Here is a 17,297-nt window from a genome sequence, read left to right on the forward strand (position 1 = left end):
CATAGGTTCCTGTTCTGAGTTATGGTTTAACATCCATGGTTGATAAACCAACAAGGGTAATTCAAGAACATTAAACTCTTACAGAAAACATTGACTAAAATTAAAGTAACGGCACCAGAATAAAATATTTGAAAATGGTACAACTAATGTTAAACAGAGTTGCTAAGTAATAAATCAGGTTTGAAATAGATGCAATAATAAAGATGTTCCATATTATTTTAAGAAAAACAGTAATGTAAAAGTAGAAAATAGTAGGGTCCGACCTGTATGGAATTTTTAAGGCTGATGCCATTAACTGGCAGAAAAAACTTCACGATAAACTATCAATCAGACAATTAATTAGAAAAATATATAATGCATAAAATAAACTGCTTTTCGGTTGCTTAATACTTACACCAAAAGATATTTGAATTTTGGACAGTACAATTTTGTCTTTCACAACATTTTTTCCTTTAGTAGGCAGAAAAATTTAATGATCACCTATTAATCAGACAATTTATTTGAAAAATATATTATGCATAAAGTAACTTCTTTTGTGGTTGTCACAATATTTTGTCATTTTTATGTGTTTAATTTAATAAAGGAAACACAAAATGCATCAGTAAAATTAAAACATGTATGTGTTAAGTTAGGAGAATTTGATCTGAAATTTGTTGTTACACAATTATTTTTACTGATGGAGCATCCAGGAATAGCTATCAGTTGTACTGATTGATTTTATCTTTAGATTTAGGCCATGGGTGTATGCCTTATACAACAAACATGATGAAGTTGGTAAAACATTATTATCAAGCCTTCTAAAGACCTTTTAATATCTGACATTTTCTTTGCCATGAAATATCTCATGACATATATCATATATGAACCAAAATAAAAACCAGATTTTCTCAAATGTCAAAAGATATCATCTTTGATTGAGCTGTATTTTATGTTTAATGGTCATAAATGGTCTGGCACTAATTGTAACACATAGAAAGTCTGTTCCAGTCTGTGTAACATTAGTAGTTTCTGACAAAGTAAAACTAGAGACATGACTTCATGATGGTGTCTGAAGACAGACTGAAATATTAATATGAAGTTTTATGTGCTGCAGTGAATAAACCTCCTCCCCTCGACATTCACATCTCTCTTCCTAAAACACACCTCAACCTGCAGATGACAGAGAGATGAAGGGTCGTTCTGTATTCTCAGATATTTTCTACACGTTATTTCTGAAGTTACTGGCTACTTAGCTAATGCTATGCTAGTTGGGACAACCACAGCAATTTCCATGTAAAGTCTATGTGGAGGCTTGGCAAGGGGGCGTCGAGCTTTCTTACGTCGGCGTAACACACAGAACACGCTGAATGTTTTTTTTTAAGCCAGTGATGGAAAATCTGAACATTGGCCGCTTGACGCGGGGCGTCAACCAATCAGAGCGATCAGCTCGCAGCTTCTGGAGGATATGTGGTGAACCCAGACACAGGGCTGAGATGCCCTACGACAGTGCTCATGCATGCAGCTCACTTATGGCTCGTGAAGCAGCCATTGGCTTTCTGAAAATGCTATCTAAACAAGTCATAATGATCCTCATCGGTGCAGTTCTCTCCACAAACAGCTGCAGGCTTCTTGCAGAAACTTTGCTGTCCTAACGGCCCTAACTGACCCTGTCAGAGTTGCCAGTTTTTGGTGATTTCAGCTGCACCGAACTCCACCAAAGAGCTGCTCCGTCAGTAGCTCCGTCAGAAAGCTCTATATGGCAAGCCAAAAGGGCCAAAATTTCGCCACTTAAATAGCACGTTGGCATAACAACGCCATAAAATACGCCGCTTTTCTTCACAAAGCAGTGTTAAAAGCGCGATTTTTTAAGGCTAAAACGGCATAAAATACACCGTTTCGATAAACGCCGTAAAAAACGACGTTCTGTATAGTTCCTGAACACGTGTAAAAAGTGCCTTTTTCTGCCACTTTTACGGGCGTTAAAAACCGCGTTTTGTGCAATTACAATGCGTGTAAAAAACTGCGTTTTTTAAGATAATTATCCCAACCCCCTTTCTGAACTGCCACTGAAATTGAACCGTAATCATCCCATCAATAAAGAATAAGAGCAGACATCACCAGTTCATCACAGAGTTCCTTTGCTGTATGAGTCGTTCCGATAAGCCCATTCTGGTGTTTGTTAAGCTCTCTGCTTGTGTACTTGTCTGCAATGAAATCCAAATGCACTGCCAGGAGACACGCTCCAATATTGACATTGACATACATATTCCTAACTTCGCATTTGTGGCTTATAAAACAACACTATAATGTGCAATAATTTTTTATTAAACTACCCGTGTGGTAGCGTCTCGCTCATCTGTACTAATTATTAATTAGCATTTTAATTACCATTTAGAGTTCATTTAACGTCTTCCACGGTCACTAAAGAGGCAGAGGATGGCTTCAGTCTATTTGTATGATGAGTTTACCTCCATATTAAGGCACAGAGCTGGGATGCGTTTCTGTATTTATAAAAAGTGAATGTGTCGTGTCACACACTAGGCAGGATGCACGGCAAACTATAAAACACAAACATATATATATATATATATATATATATATATATATATATATATATATATATATATATATATATATATATATATATACATACATATATATATATATATATATATATATATATGTATACACTACCAGTCAAGTTTGGACACACTTTCTCATTGGATTTAATGGAAAAGTGTCTTCATACAGGAGTTCCACAGAGCACAGATTAGAAGATATTTAAAAACATTTGCTCAGCTAACTCTGGACCAGTCTTTGAGAACCGTCCTGGTGCTCATCTCATGTAGGGGCTTCTTTTCACATGATCTGAGTGCAGGGTGGGTGGCTGAGTGGAACTGGGGTGATGGTTGCTGCAGCAGTTTCTCCCTCACAGTGGCTGAAAAAGTCATCGAGCTGTGTTGCCACAGTCTGATTGCTCAAATAAACTTGTTGACTTACCACAAACTATTTTATGCCCAGCTCTCAACATGGTGTTCATTTCATTCAGACATAAAGAAATGATACACCAAACCGATTTATCAGAAATCCCGACGCTGCATCAAGTAAAACAAATAGAACAGATTTTGGTATCTAGAGGGTGCTCACATCTCAGCTGCAGTTAAATTAGTTGAACACTGACAGATGATTGTGTGGGAGAGCCCTTTTGGCTTGCTATAGCTCGATGCCCCCTTGCCGCGCCTTCACATAGACTTTACATGGAAACCTGTCGCTCTTGACGCTCAACTTTAGCAATGCAGTGGAAATAAAAAGCTGACCGATGCAAGGAAACACCAGCACTCATCATTATACATGGCAGAGTTAAACAAACTGGAGACATGCCGAGTCATTCATTTCACAACATTATTATAAACCTAGCTGTGGACAAGCTCCACTTAGCCCAATGCTGTAATGTAACCTGGATGTAGCTTCCACTGTTGGACAGACAGGGGGATGACTGTGGGATTGAATGGAGTCAGAGCTCCATCTAGTGGACAAATACTGCAAGGACATCATTCTGTGCAACTCCAAGACTTAAAAGCGTTTATTTACCATTTTATGATGAATTCAGAATAAATCGGTGGTTAACTAACAAAAAACAATGGTGGATAATGGCCATTTTAAAAAGTGTTATTAGTGGCTGATTTAAACAATAGTGGAAGAATTTAATAATTATTTTGTTGATATGAGACCATGACTCACACAAAACATTTCACTGCAGGATAAAGACAAGTTTCTCTTTGGTCACATAATCAATACAAATATATGTTACTATACGGAGGGACTAAAAACGATGTTATTGACATAGTTAAGGCATTTAAAAATAACGAGAATGCTGATATAAACCAAATTGATATAATGATGATTAAAGAAGTTATTGATGTAACTGCTAAACTTCTCACCTATATTTCTAACCAGTCGTTCCTGCATGATATTGTTCCAGATCACATGAAGATAGCAAAGGTTATTCCATGTCTTACAAATGGTAAAAAGCATCTCATGGGAAATTATAGGCCCATATCTATTCTTCCTCAGTTTTCTAAAATTATGGAGAAACGTTTTGTGAAACAATTTGAGATTTTTTTAAAACATTATTTCGTCAACAACAACATGGACTCTGAGAGAACCGAACTACAACATAAGTCATGAAGAATATGCGTCAGTTCTGCTTTGGATAATAACACATGTTCAACAGGTATATTTATTGATTTAAAGCGAGCCTTTGACATGACTGATCATGGTCAACTACTGCAATAACTTGAGAACTCTGGGAGTCGAGGTTCTGTTCTTTCTTGGATTAAAAGTTATCTAGATAATCATCAACATGTTCAACTAAAAGCTTCAGTATCTGGACTGAAGAGCAGAACATGTGGAACACCACAAGGTTCTGTCATCGGTCCAAAACTTTATCATTTTTAAAAACAATATTTGCAACTTGTCTGACTTGTTTAAATGTGTTTTATTTGACAACGACAGAACATCAGTTTGTTTAGAAAAATAATTAAATGAACTTTTATTATTGACAGAAGGAGGATTAAATTTATCCAAAATCTGGATTGAGATAAACAAAAAAATTAGAGCTTAAAATATATCAGAAGGCGAATGTCTGATATTTGGAAGTAGCCAGTTGCCTATAATTTCCACCTGTTGTCTATTCCATTTGCACAACAGAATGTGAAACTGATTGTCAGTCAGTGTTGCTTCCTAAGTGGACAGTTTGATTTAACAGAAGTGTGGTTGACTTGGAGTTACATTGTGTTGTTTAAAGCTTGTTCCAAACTCCACAAAAAGCAAGAACTGAGTTGTTTCTCTCGAGGCTGCAAGAACAGGAAAAATCTTCTTCGCCAGGTCCATATATCCTCCACGAGAAGCACGTCTGCAGCGGGGAGGGATCACTGCGGGGGGCGATGTCTGCTTTATGTGCCATGAACCCGGTTGTTACCTTCACCAAGGAGGTTGTTTTTCCCGGCGTCTTCGTGCTCAAGATAATTTAAAAGGTTACGGACGGATTTGTATAAAAATTTCAAGAGATGTTGGAAATGTGAAAACGAAATAGTGAATAAATTTTTGTGGCGATCCGGATCACCGTTTGGATCCAGGAATTGTTTAAAAGGATTCTTTAACATCGTGCTTGACGGAGGTTTCCGCTCTCCGAGAGCTTTTCTAGTTTCATATTTAACGAGTAACTTCGTCCACTGCAGGGCGGGTCGTGCACGCGGCAGGGCGGGTCGTGCACGCGGCAGGGCGGGTCGTGCACGTGGCAGGGCGGGTCGTGCACGCGGCAGGGCGGGTCGTTCACGCGGCAGGGCGGGTCGTGCACGCTGCAGGTCGGGTCGTGCACACGGCAGGGCGGGTCGTGCACGCTGCAGGTCGGGTCGTGCACGCGGCAGGGCGGGTCGTGCACGCTGCAGGTCGGGTCGTTCACGCGGCAGGGCGGGTCGTGCACGCGGCAGGGCGGGTCGTGCACGTGGCTGGGTCCGAGTATTTTAATGCCATCATGTAAAAATGTTCCTACTTTCTCACCACCTCGATCAACTGTTTTAACTAAACAATCTGTTTTACCTGCAACAGCAAAAACGCGTAAGAACAAAATGACGTCATTTTCTTCTTGGCACCTCGAGAGAAAGAAAAAAGTTCTCGCTTTTCGTGAAGTATGTAACAAGCGTAAGTGTTTCCCTTATTTTTTTTAGGGCAGTGTATATCAGAAAGCAACATCATAATATTTGGAAGTCAGGAAGTCACTTAAAGAGGAGAAACTAAAAATAGATGGTATTGAAACTGAAAGAAGTTTGATGATAAATTTCTAAGGGTTGTAATAGACTCTAAATTAACTTGGAAGCATCATCTACATTATATTAAGGCCAAAATATCAAAAACAATTGTTATTTTGTATAAAACTGAAGTTTAATTGACAAATAAAGCTTTGTCTATAATGTATTGTACCTTAATATCCCGTATGAGACTGACTGTGTTGAGCAGTCGGGTGGCGCCCACAAGACAACACTTAATGACATTGTTGTATTACAGAAACCTGTCATACGCCTGATAAATAACGCTGAATATTATGATCATACACATCCATTGTTGATTAAATCACTTCTCATGAAATTTGATGATTTATGTTTATTATAAAACAATCCAAATTTTATAAAAAAAATGCTAAACTAAATATTCTTCCAGAAGGTGTCCAAAATATTTCAAGCTTCAGCAAACTAAATATAACTTCAGAGATTGTTGTAAATTTATTTTTCCAAAATCCAGAAAAGATGAAACAAAGATGTTGGTCTTGTTGGGGGGTTCAACTATGGAATAAACTTAGTAATGAGATTAAAAAATGTAATTTCATATTTAAAAAGAAAGTTTACCAGTTTATTTATGAGAGATGTGTAACTGCATGAACTTATTATCTTTACAAAGGTCACATACTGTATATGTAGTACATTTGTTTTTTGTTGGTATCATTTGTACAAAACTCATCTGATGTAAGTGTATACTTATATATGCATACAAGCTTTCTGCTTCTGCCTGTTTTGCTCTTTCAGTTGTTGATGTCTAAAGAAATAAATTATCTGTGACTCAAAAAAATAAACTTCACTTCTTATAAAATGCATTTTAATGCATTTTTATTGTTGTTTGTTAAAGATCAAAATGAAAACTTGATTCATCATCTTCTATTCCTGAAAACTGAAACATTTTCCAGACAAACAAACATTTTGGTTGTGATTCAGCTCCATATTTCTTATCTGATGTTTCTCAACCTACATTCACACACAAGCTCTTCACAGCAACTCTGTGCTGTGAATAAATAAAGCAGAAGAAAGAAAGCCAGCAGGTAAACAGAGCAGCATTTCTCTCCAGTGATGGAGCATCCCTGCCTCTCTCCTTCATGGCTGTTCAGTCATCATCCTTTGTGTCTGTGTTTGGATCACCTGCACAGGCTCGTAGCAGTTCACCTTCTCAGCTTCTCTTTGGCTGCAGAGCTATGAAACACTGACTCTGCTCCACATTTTCACACATTTCTCACCTGATGGAAAGCTGCTCACACACACTCACCACTTCCTTCCATCCACTGTTACCTAGCAACAAGTTAGGTCATAGCTTCACTTGATTTCATTTTCCAATCATGTGATTTTTCTTCAGATCAATTCTTCTTTGTATTTTCCTTTTATCCACTTAACAGGAACATGTGTTTCAGTGTGAACTGACCTTGTGGAACAGAGATCATTTTTAATGACATGAAAGTCAACTGAGAATGATTTCTTTGAAATGATTAGTGTGACGAGGTTTTTGGCTGGAATATGTCATTATTAATGCATGTGAGTGAAGATAACTGCTGCTGGGATGAAAGCTGTTTTCTAATCCAGTTAAAGATGCTTCATTTCTATCAGTGATGGTGGGGAGTTGCTTCATATCAGCTGATTCATTATTATATGATCATTATTTCAGCCATAGATATTCACTAAAGCTCAACGTCTAGAAGCATCAGTCAGTGATTATATATTAGTTTCTGTCTGACAGAATCAAAGTCTTCTGTTTTTATTTCATAAATCATCATTTTTTATGAACTGAAACACTTAAGACAAATAAAACATGGTGTCTGACCTCAGAGTCTCCAGTCTGCAGTGTGGACTCTCCAGAAATCCACAAAGATCTTTAACACCAGCCGGCATGATGTAGTTCCAACTTAGATCGAGTTTTCTCAGATGAGATGGGTTGGACTCCAACGCTGAGGTCAAAGAAGCACAGCTGGTCTCTGACAATCTGCAGCTCTCCAATCTGAATAAAGAATAAAAGCTGTGAGCTGAAGCCAACAGGATGCAGGTTAAAACAGTCCAACAGAAGCAGAGAAGAAGAATTCTCATTAATATTAATGACAACATGCTGCTGCTTCAATAAAGACGTAGAGACTTCAATCAGAGTGAGTTCTCTCAGCGACAGACATGACTGATTCTACTGGCTGAACTGGATGAAAAAAGACTTGAGAGTGTGATAATGGTGACAGGACACACACACTGAAACACACGTTTCCATCACTGCAGATGTGAGCGACAGCAGATTGTCAGCTTGGTGTAAACGGCCTGTTAATGAAAGCAAACACTGGACTAATTAGCACATCAGTCCAGATGTTGCTTATCAAAGCTGTTTCTGGATGGAGCTGAACTGGATCACAATGTTTCTTTACATCCAAACTGGTTTCACATTTCACATCAATGTTTTTATAACCTGTTTCAGTTGAAATCTTCAGTGTTAAGACCTTGTTTTCATATTTGACATTTTTTCTTTCAGTTTCAGATTTTTATGTTCACTTTAAACTTTTGTCTCTGATCTGAGCTGCAGGACGTCACCTGACAGTGTTGTTGAATCCTGATAACAGAATAACAGAAGAGGCTGAATGGACTCCCTCCTATCATGCTGCCTTCAGGAAACCTGGGAACTACAATGATTTCTTTCATATTTCCTTTATTGAAATGACTGAAAACAACCAACAGCAGTGATAAAATGTTTCTCAGTTAACTGTAATGTGTTCAATAAACTTTTATAAAAGGAAAAAATCTGCTCCAAGAAACAGCAGTTTCTAGAAGTAACCTGCTCATTTGTGACGTTTTAACGGCAAAAAAATGTTAAAAACGGCAAAGCGACAGAAAGATCGATTAAAAGATTTTCATCTAACAACAAAATGACATGAGATTCAATATGATCATGGTCTATTCATAAAGACTGAAATGTTGTTCATCTGGAAATGAAACTAAAGCTCCATCAGTGTTGCGATACTGAACCACTTTGTCCCTTTAAAAGATGCACATTTGCAGGTGAGTCACTGCGAGTCAGTAAGGACGGCGCTCATACATATACACACACACGTGTCTCTGACAAAACTATCATTTCTACTTTCCATGTCATGTCAGTCGAATCGTTTTTTTAAAAATAAGTAAAATATGTGATCCTCACTGTGAACATTTCTGCTTTAATTTAGTCATGTTTACTTTTTAAAATGTAAACAATCTATTTTAAAACTACTTGCTTTATATCATAGAGTCAGATCAGTAGGATGTAAATGTGGTGGAAATTTCATATGTTCCACTTCACTTATATTAACTTTATGTAGTGCTTAAATTATATTATAAATGAAACTTATCTCAGTAGATGGTGGTCTGCAGAGATGGATCCATGCTGGATTTTACATCATACTAGGAATAAATGTCCACATCTTCAAGTAGTGCACTGAAACCCAAACAGCTGGAAGGAGTTTCTGCAGCAGCTGACAGAGGAACATCCAGCTGAGTTTACAAAGGAAAACATCCAGCAGGGCAGGTGGAACAATGTGGACTGAAGCACAATCCTCTAGAACAGGGGTGTCAAACTGCAGTCCTGGAGGGCCGGTATCCTGCAGGCTTTTGTTGTCTCTATGCTCCAACACACACCTGACCAACACTCAAACAGGTTGACAAGAAGCTGTTGGATCCATTGATTTGAATCAGCCGTGTTGGTGGAGGGAAACAACAAAAACCTGCCAGATTCCGGCCCTTGAGGACTGGATTCTGACACCCCTGCTCTAGAAGGATGAGGCACAGGTACGGAGAAGCAGGAGGGACAAAAGCCCCAAAACTCCGACTGTCAGCTGCACTGCAAAGCCGTGTGCAGGTGCTGCAGGAGCAGAGACGTGATCTGTGATGGCTGGACTCCTGAAGAGTTTACTTAACCTCATAGTAAATCCTGTAGGTGGTCATGGTAACATAAATGATCTCTTCTTCTCTTCATATAGCCTAACCTAGCTCTTAGTGTCATCATGTCTGTGTGTTCTCTTTGACTTCAGGTTTATTCATCCACGTTCTGGTTTTTACAAACACTGCGGCTCAGGGGCGCGGCCAGGAATTTTGGGCCCGATGAAAGACGATGATGTAGACCCCACCACTTGATTACAAACTTAGGATCTTTGTATTTGCTGCAACTGCTTCAAGCTGATCAAATAAATTTTCAGGGTTTGGTGGAGGTGAGGATCCAAATGCAGGAACAGACCCAGGCATGCTGAATGAAGAATTTTTCTTCTCAGAACTCAGAACTGAACTGAAGGGAAGCGAACACAATGAACCAGCAAACAGAACTGAAACAAAGGGCTACAAATACTGGGAAACCAAACAAGAAACAGGTGTAGTGAATGAAACTAACAAGACCAGGTGAAAACTATGAACAAAGGCTACACAGGAAACAAGGCAAGGAGACTGAACAGGAAAAAACTACCAAACAAAAAACAGGAAACCAAAACTGAGAAAAACGCCTTAAACTTCATATCATGACATAAACAGCTTTTCATGGGAATAATAAAGATCTGTGGCTAAATCACAATGTACATGTCTAACTAGGCTATTTTAATATTGACGGTCACTTTAATACAGGCTCAGTGTTTCTAATCAACTATCCAGTATCCAGTGAAACAATTACAGGATATTTATTTTCTTCATTCTGATTATTTTGTAACTAAATGATTGATAATGATAAAAAAGAATGATATTCCCACAGACTCTCTGTCATAATGCTAAAGGCATGTCCCTGAACACATCGATGCTCACTTTCATCACTGGGACAGGGAGGTGAAACTGGGACTAGAGGAGATACTGGGACAGGAAGGGGGCTGGGACTGAGCTGGCTCATTTGTGTTTATGTGATAATGAGACAAGGTGAATTAATTTCATATAAATATATGGGTTAACATTTACTAGCACTTATTAAATGTTGGTTAACTCTCTGAGGTCTGTGGTGTTTTCCTCTCGCCTGGTCTGGTTGCATATAAATGTTTGTGAAGTCTCAGTCCTGTGAACTTTCTGGCTTAAAAGTTCGGCCTCTAAATTAGCCTGCGAGCTCAGACAATGAAGAGGGTGAAGGTAAGTTAGCAGTAACCTGTGGATAACTAGCTTATTTCACTGGGCAACAGGTTCATTTCAACCGATCACAAACTAAAGAGACAAGAGACCTTTCTTGGAGAAAAACTGGGTCACATATTGGAACCTCTATTTTTCTCTCTCACCTCTCTTTTTTCATTTTGTCCTTTAAAAAAAAAGATTTCCTTTCTTGCCAAGTTGCACTGCAGGAGAGTGTAAACGGCTCTTACAAACTGCTGCTGCTGATGAAATACTGCCCTCTGATAGGACGGGACCAAACCATTTCATGCACTTTCATGGTGTTTGGTTAACATTAATATTCATTTTTTGTTTATCAGTTTACTGCTGAAAAACAAGTGAGAACATAGAGGTCATTTATTTTAATGCTATATTTTCTTATAACATTTAAAATATTATACATTATTTTTCATGAAGCTTTGATAATGTTCTTATATATTTTACATATTTTGGGCCTCTATCAATTCGTAAACCTTCTGAATCTTCCTAACTTTCCCCCCTATACGGCGCCCCTGCTCTGGCTGCCCAAACCAATTCCTGCTGTTTACAGCACTTTACCTTCCTTCCTTTGCTAACCTGAGTGGAGACCTATGCTCATACTGCAGCAGTTGCTGCATTCAGGTACACTCGGACATCTGAGCTTCACTGTGAAGACTTCATCTTACAGTTGATGTTTGATGAAAATTGATTAATTGTCTTGGCTTAGAGAGGGGGGGGCACCTGGGCTGGCCAGTCTGATTGGAAGGGTGACCTCCCCCCCCCCCCCCCAGGCCACCCAGCTGCACCCGTCCCTGCTCTGCTGACCCGATCTCCTCAGACAGCTCATTCCAGAGTTTCGGGTCTCTGAGTACAAAGGCTGCATCACCTCTGGTCTTCATGTCTCTGGGAGAACTAAAAGTCCTCTGGCAGAAGAGCTCAAACTTCTAACAGGCTCATCTGGTTGTAGAAGGTCTGATAAAGAGGAGGCTGAATGACCATGGAGGGCTTTAAAGTCAACAGTAAAATCTTAAAATCAGTTCTAAAACATACTGGGAGCCGGTGCAAAGTAGTGCTGAGCGATATGGACTATAACTGATATCCTGATATAAATTTTACTTTATCCTGATACACGATGTGTATTTTGATGTTTGAAACTCTCTAAAACAGTTTGGGGTGCATGGTGGCGCAGTGGTTAGCACTGTGGCCTCACAGCAAGAAGGTCACTGGTTCAATCCTTCTCTGGGGAGAGGTTCAGTCATTGGCCTTTCTGTGTGGAGTTTGCATGTTCTCCCCATGTATGCGTGGGTTCTCTCCGGGTACTCCGGCTTCCTCCCACCGTCCAAAGACATGCATGTTAAGTTAATTGGTTGCTCTAAATTGCCCCTAGGAATGAGTGTGAGTGGTTGTTCGTCTCTGTGTAGCCCTGCGATGGACTGGCAAGCTGTCCAGGGTGTACCCTGCTTGTCGCCCAAAGCCAGCTGGGATAGGCTCCAGCTTCCCCGCGACCCGGAATGGATTAAGCGGTTCGGAAAATGAATGAATGAATAAAACAGTTTGATTGTTAAATTCAACATTATCATGAATAAAAAGACACCAGTAAGATTTAAGTAAACTCAGCTAAATTTAACTTCATTATTATTTTTTCTTTTTCCAACAAACTTTTTATCTTTCAGACATTCTATTATATTACGGGGCACCACAACCCTCAATATCAACCCCAGCCTCCCCAAGAAGATCTTATTTGTTTACTTTATTTTTTATATTTACTCAATATCTACAATATTTTTTCATTCAACTATTTTCTCTTGAAATATTATCTTATTTTATTATTTAGGTCATTTCTGTGTTGCATCAGATCACAGCAGAATTATTCTAAGGTCTCCTTTCCTCTAGAATGACTATTTTTTTAAACTTTTATTGAAAAGACCAAACAGCCTGATGTTACTGATCTTATTCTCATGTTGATATCTAAATAAGTCTCGTCATGTCTTTAGACGTCATGCCGTGTGCACACACAGGTGAGCTACACTCCCACCTGCAGACAGAGAGAGCATGTGGGAAATTGTGGCATCAACCACCTGTAAAACAGACTAAACTAGAAAAGCACTCGGAGATCGAAAACCTCCGTCAAGCAAAATGATAAAGAATCCTTTAAAAAATTCCTGGATCCAAACGGTGATCCAGATCACCACAAAAATGTAATAAGTTCTTCTTTTTCACATTTCCACCAACTCCTGAAAATTTAATGAAAGTTCATCCATAACTTTTTGAGTTATCTTGAACACTAACAGACAAACAGATAAACGCCGGGTAAAACCTCCTTAGCAGAGGTATTCAGCTGGTTTCAGATCAACTCTTATTTAATAATAAGAGGAAGTGGAGGAGGAGAAGCAGTGGAGGAGTTTTCCTGCTCCGGTGTACTAACTCCATCAGGAAACACACACAGCTGAACGATCCTCTCCTCCTCGTTTTTATTTCTGAGACATATTTCTGCTTTAAATGGGCGTCTCACATTCAGTTTCCATGTCTAACGCTTTTCCAGCTTTTCTTTTAAAATTCTGAAAAGTTGAAAGATCTGCATCTGAGCTGTGTTCACATCCAAAAACACGCTGGTTTCACTATTTACAGCCAAATACTGCACATCTGTGCACAGTTCACTTTAACTCAACAAGAACTGAGCTGTCTGTCTGCTGTGAAGGAGAAAAGCTGAACTAGGAAGAAAATCACATGTAGACGGTTACAACGCTGCTGTTACAGCTTGTCATCCATGTTGGCAAAATAGACATTTTTTATATCTCATGTAAAACTCCAGATGTTCTCGAGAAGAAAACATCCAAGATGGCTGCTGCTGCATGAATGAATCACTGTGCAGATCTTGATAAACTGTTGGATCCATTTGCTTTGAATCAGATGTGATGGACCAGGGAAACATAGAAAACCTGCAGGATTCCAGTCCTAAAGGACCAGGGTACCCCCCCCTGCTGTAATCACTGGTCTGGATACAAAGCAGCGCAGCTATGCTCGGGCTGCAGCTGGGTTGAATGAAGGTACAGATGCTCCCACTGAGGAACTTCAAACTCTACAACAACAACTCCTTCATTTCTTCAGGAGAAAGAACATCACCCTGGAGAAAGAAAATGTTGCTGCTTGTTATACATTCCCCAAGAAAGATCCCAACATGAAGCCGACTACAGAAAACAGTTATGTGGGGAAACTACATTGACTCTGCAGCAAGACTCAAATCAGAGACCCATCCAATATGTTGGCAACGCTGGTTCACTCTCCAGCACACAACGAGGCGTCTATGTATTGTATGTCTATGTAAGCAAATTTATGATATTCGGAAGTAAGAAAGAGTCACTTAAAGAGGAGAAACTAAAAATAGATGGTATTGAAATTGAAAGAGGTTTGTTGATAAATTTCTAGGGGTTGTAATAGACTCTAAATTAACTTGGAAGCATCATCTACATCATATTAGGGCCAAAATATAAAAAACACTTGTTATTTTGTATTAAACTGCAGTTTAATTGACAAATAAAGCTTTGTCTATAATTTATTGTACCTTAATATCCCGTATGAGACTGACTGTGTTGAGCAGTCGGGTGGCGCCCACAAGACAACACTTAATGACATTGTTGTATTACAGAAACGTGTCATACGCCTGATAAATAATGCTGAATATTATGATCATACACATCCATTGTTGATTAAATCACGTCTGATTAAATTTGAGGATTTAGTTTACTATAAAACAACCCAAATTTTATTTTAAAAAAAAATGCTAAACTAAATATTCTTCCAGAAGGTGTCCAAAATATTTCAAGCTTCAGCAAACTAAATATAACTTCAGAGATTGTTGTAAATTTATACTTCCAAAATCCAGAAAAGATGAAACAAAGATGTTGGTCTTGTTGGGGAGTTCAACTATGGAATAAACTTAGTAATGAGATTAAAAAATGTAATTCTTTATTTAAAAAGAAAGTTTACCAGTTTATTTATGAGAGATGTGTAACTGCATGAACTTATTATCTTTACAAAGGTCACATACTGTATATGTAGTACATTTGTTTTTTGTTGGTATCATTTGTACAAAACTCATCTGATGTAAGTGTATACTTATATATGCATACAAGCTTTCTGCTTCTGCCTGTTTTGCTCTTTCAGTTGTTGATGTATAAAGAAATGAATTATCTGTGACTGAAACAAATAAACTACACTTCTTATAAAATGCATTTTAATGCATTTCTATTGTTGTTTGTTAAAGATCAAAATGAAAACTTGATTCATCATCTTCTATTCCTGAAGACTGAAACATTTTCCAGACAAACAAACATTTTGGTTGTGATTCAGCTCCATATTTCTTATCTGATGTTTCTCAACCTACATTCACACACAAGCTCTTCACAGCAACTCTGTGCTGTGAATAAATAAAGCAGAAGAAAGAAAGCCAGCAGGTAAACAGAGCAGCATTTCTCTCCAGTGATGGAGCATCCCTGCCTCTCTCCTTCATGGCTGTTCAGTCATCATCCTTTGTGTCTGTGTTTGGATCACCTGCACAGGCTCGTAGCAGTTCACCTTCTCAGCTTCTCTTTGGCTGCAGAGCTGTGAAACACTGACTCTGCTCCACATTTTCACACATTTCTCACCTGATGGAAAGCTGCTCACACACACTCACCACTTCCTTCCATCCACTGTTACCTAGCAACAAGTTAGGTCATAGCTTCACTTGATTTCATTTTCCAATCATGTGATTTTTCTTCAGATCAATTCTTCTTTGTATTTTCCTTTTATCCACTTAACAGGAACATGTGTTTCAGTGTGAACTGACCTTGTGGAACAGAGATCATTTTTAATGACATAAAAGTCAACTGAGAATGATTTCTTTGAAATGATTAGTGTGACGAGGTTTTTGGCTGGAATATGTCATTATTAATGCATGTGAGTGAAGATAAGTGCTGCTGGGATGAAAGCTGTTTTCTAATCCAGTTAAAGATGCTTCATTTCTATCAGTGATGGTGGGGAGTTGCTTCATATCGGCTGATTCATTATTATATGATCATTATTTCAGCCATAGATATTCACTAAAGCTCAACGTCTAGAAGCATCAGTCAGTGATTATATATTAGTTTCTGTCTGACAGAATCAAAGTCTTCTGCTTTTATTGAATAAATCATCATTTTTTATGAACTGAAACACTGAGGACAAATAAAACATGGTGTCTGACCTCAGAGTCTCCAGTCTGCAGTGTGGACTCTCCAGAAATCCACAAAGATCTTTAACACCAGCCATCATGTTCTTGTTCCAACTTAGATAGAGTTTTCTCAGATGAGATGGGTTGGACTCCAACGCTGAGGTCAAAGAAGCACAGCTGGTCTCTGACAATCTGCAGTTCTCCAATCTGAATAAAGAATAAAAGCTGTGAGCTGAAGCCAACAGGATGCAGGTTAAAACAGTCCAACAGAAGCAGAGAAGAAGAATTCTCATTAATATTAATGACAACATGTTGCTGCTTCAATAAAGACGTAGAGACTTCAATCAGAGTGAGTTCTCTGACAAAACTCTCATTTCTACTTTCCATGTCATGTCAGTGGAACCATTTTTTAAATAAGTCAAATTTGTGATCCTCACTGTGAACATTTCAGCTTTAATTTAGCCTCTTTTGCTTTTTAAAAATTAAAACAATCTTTTTAAGACTACTTGCTTTATATCATCAAGTCAGATCAGTAGGATGTGGTGGAAATTTCATATGTTCCACCTCACTTATATTGACTTTATGTAGTCCTGAAACCTGTCACTGAGTCCACAGATCTCATGTCTAGAGGAAGGGACTTCCTCTACTGCTAAGTTAAATGCTAAGTTAAAATCTTTTAGTAAGGTCACGTATACAACTAGATCTTCACTGGACAAACAGCAGATTTCTACCATCACACATTTATGAAATGATGATTTCATGGCTGGAGAAACAGAATAACTGCAAAACAAGCCATTAATAAAGAAATGATACTTTCACAAATGTTGGAGTTTTGAAAAATCTTCCCTTTATGTAAATACTTGTGCTTTCGTTCCGCTTGTAAATCTCTGAAATGGCATTGGTACGGACAACCCGCCCCAACAGGGTCAGTGTTGGGGCCTAAATTGTTCATTTTATATATAAAATGATTTATGTTCAGTGTCAGCTGTTTTAAAATGTGTTATTTTTGCAAATGACAAAATAATTTTCTGTTCAGGTAATGAATTAAATGATGTAATAGGAACTGCAACAGAAGAGATAGGAAAACAAAAATCCTTGTTTGATTCAAATAAAATATCTTTAAATGTAAATAAAACAAAATGTATTATGTTTGGGAATCATGAAAAGAAATGAGTATTGATTTAAAATTTGAAAAAATAAAAATAATAAAACTG

The 17,297-nt window shown here is 38.2% G+C and overlaps 1 protein-coding gene across 3 annotated transcripts in view; it reads right to left on the reverse strand.

The window, feature by feature from the left end:
* Positions 1-17,297, reverse strand: part of LOC306770758 (NACHT, LRR and PYD domains-containing protein 12-like) — a 190,626-nt gene that overhangs the window by 148,869 nt on the left and 24,460 nt on the right. For 2 of the 3 annotated variants that reach the window (XM_079259684.1, XM_079259683.1), the window contains 2 exons: positions 16,117-16,290; positions 7,621-7,794 (listed from right to left, as the gene is read on the reverse strand). The exons of the other annotated variant lie outside the window; for it this stretch is intronic. In XM_079259684.1, coding sequence (XP_079115810.1) covers positions 7,621-7,794; positions 16,117-16,290 — 348 coding nt within the window. The remainder of the gene's footprint in view (positions 1-7,620; positions 7,795-16,116; positions 16,291-17,297) is intronic. 3 annotated transcript variants of the gene reach the window in all.

Source organism: Telmatherina bonti (genome assembly GCF_933228915.1).
Source record: "Telmatherina bonti genome assembly, chromosome: 20".
Classification (NCBI taxonomy): Eukaryota; Metazoa; Chordata; class Actinopteri; order Atheriniformes; family Telmatherinidae; genus Telmatherina; species Telmatherina bonti.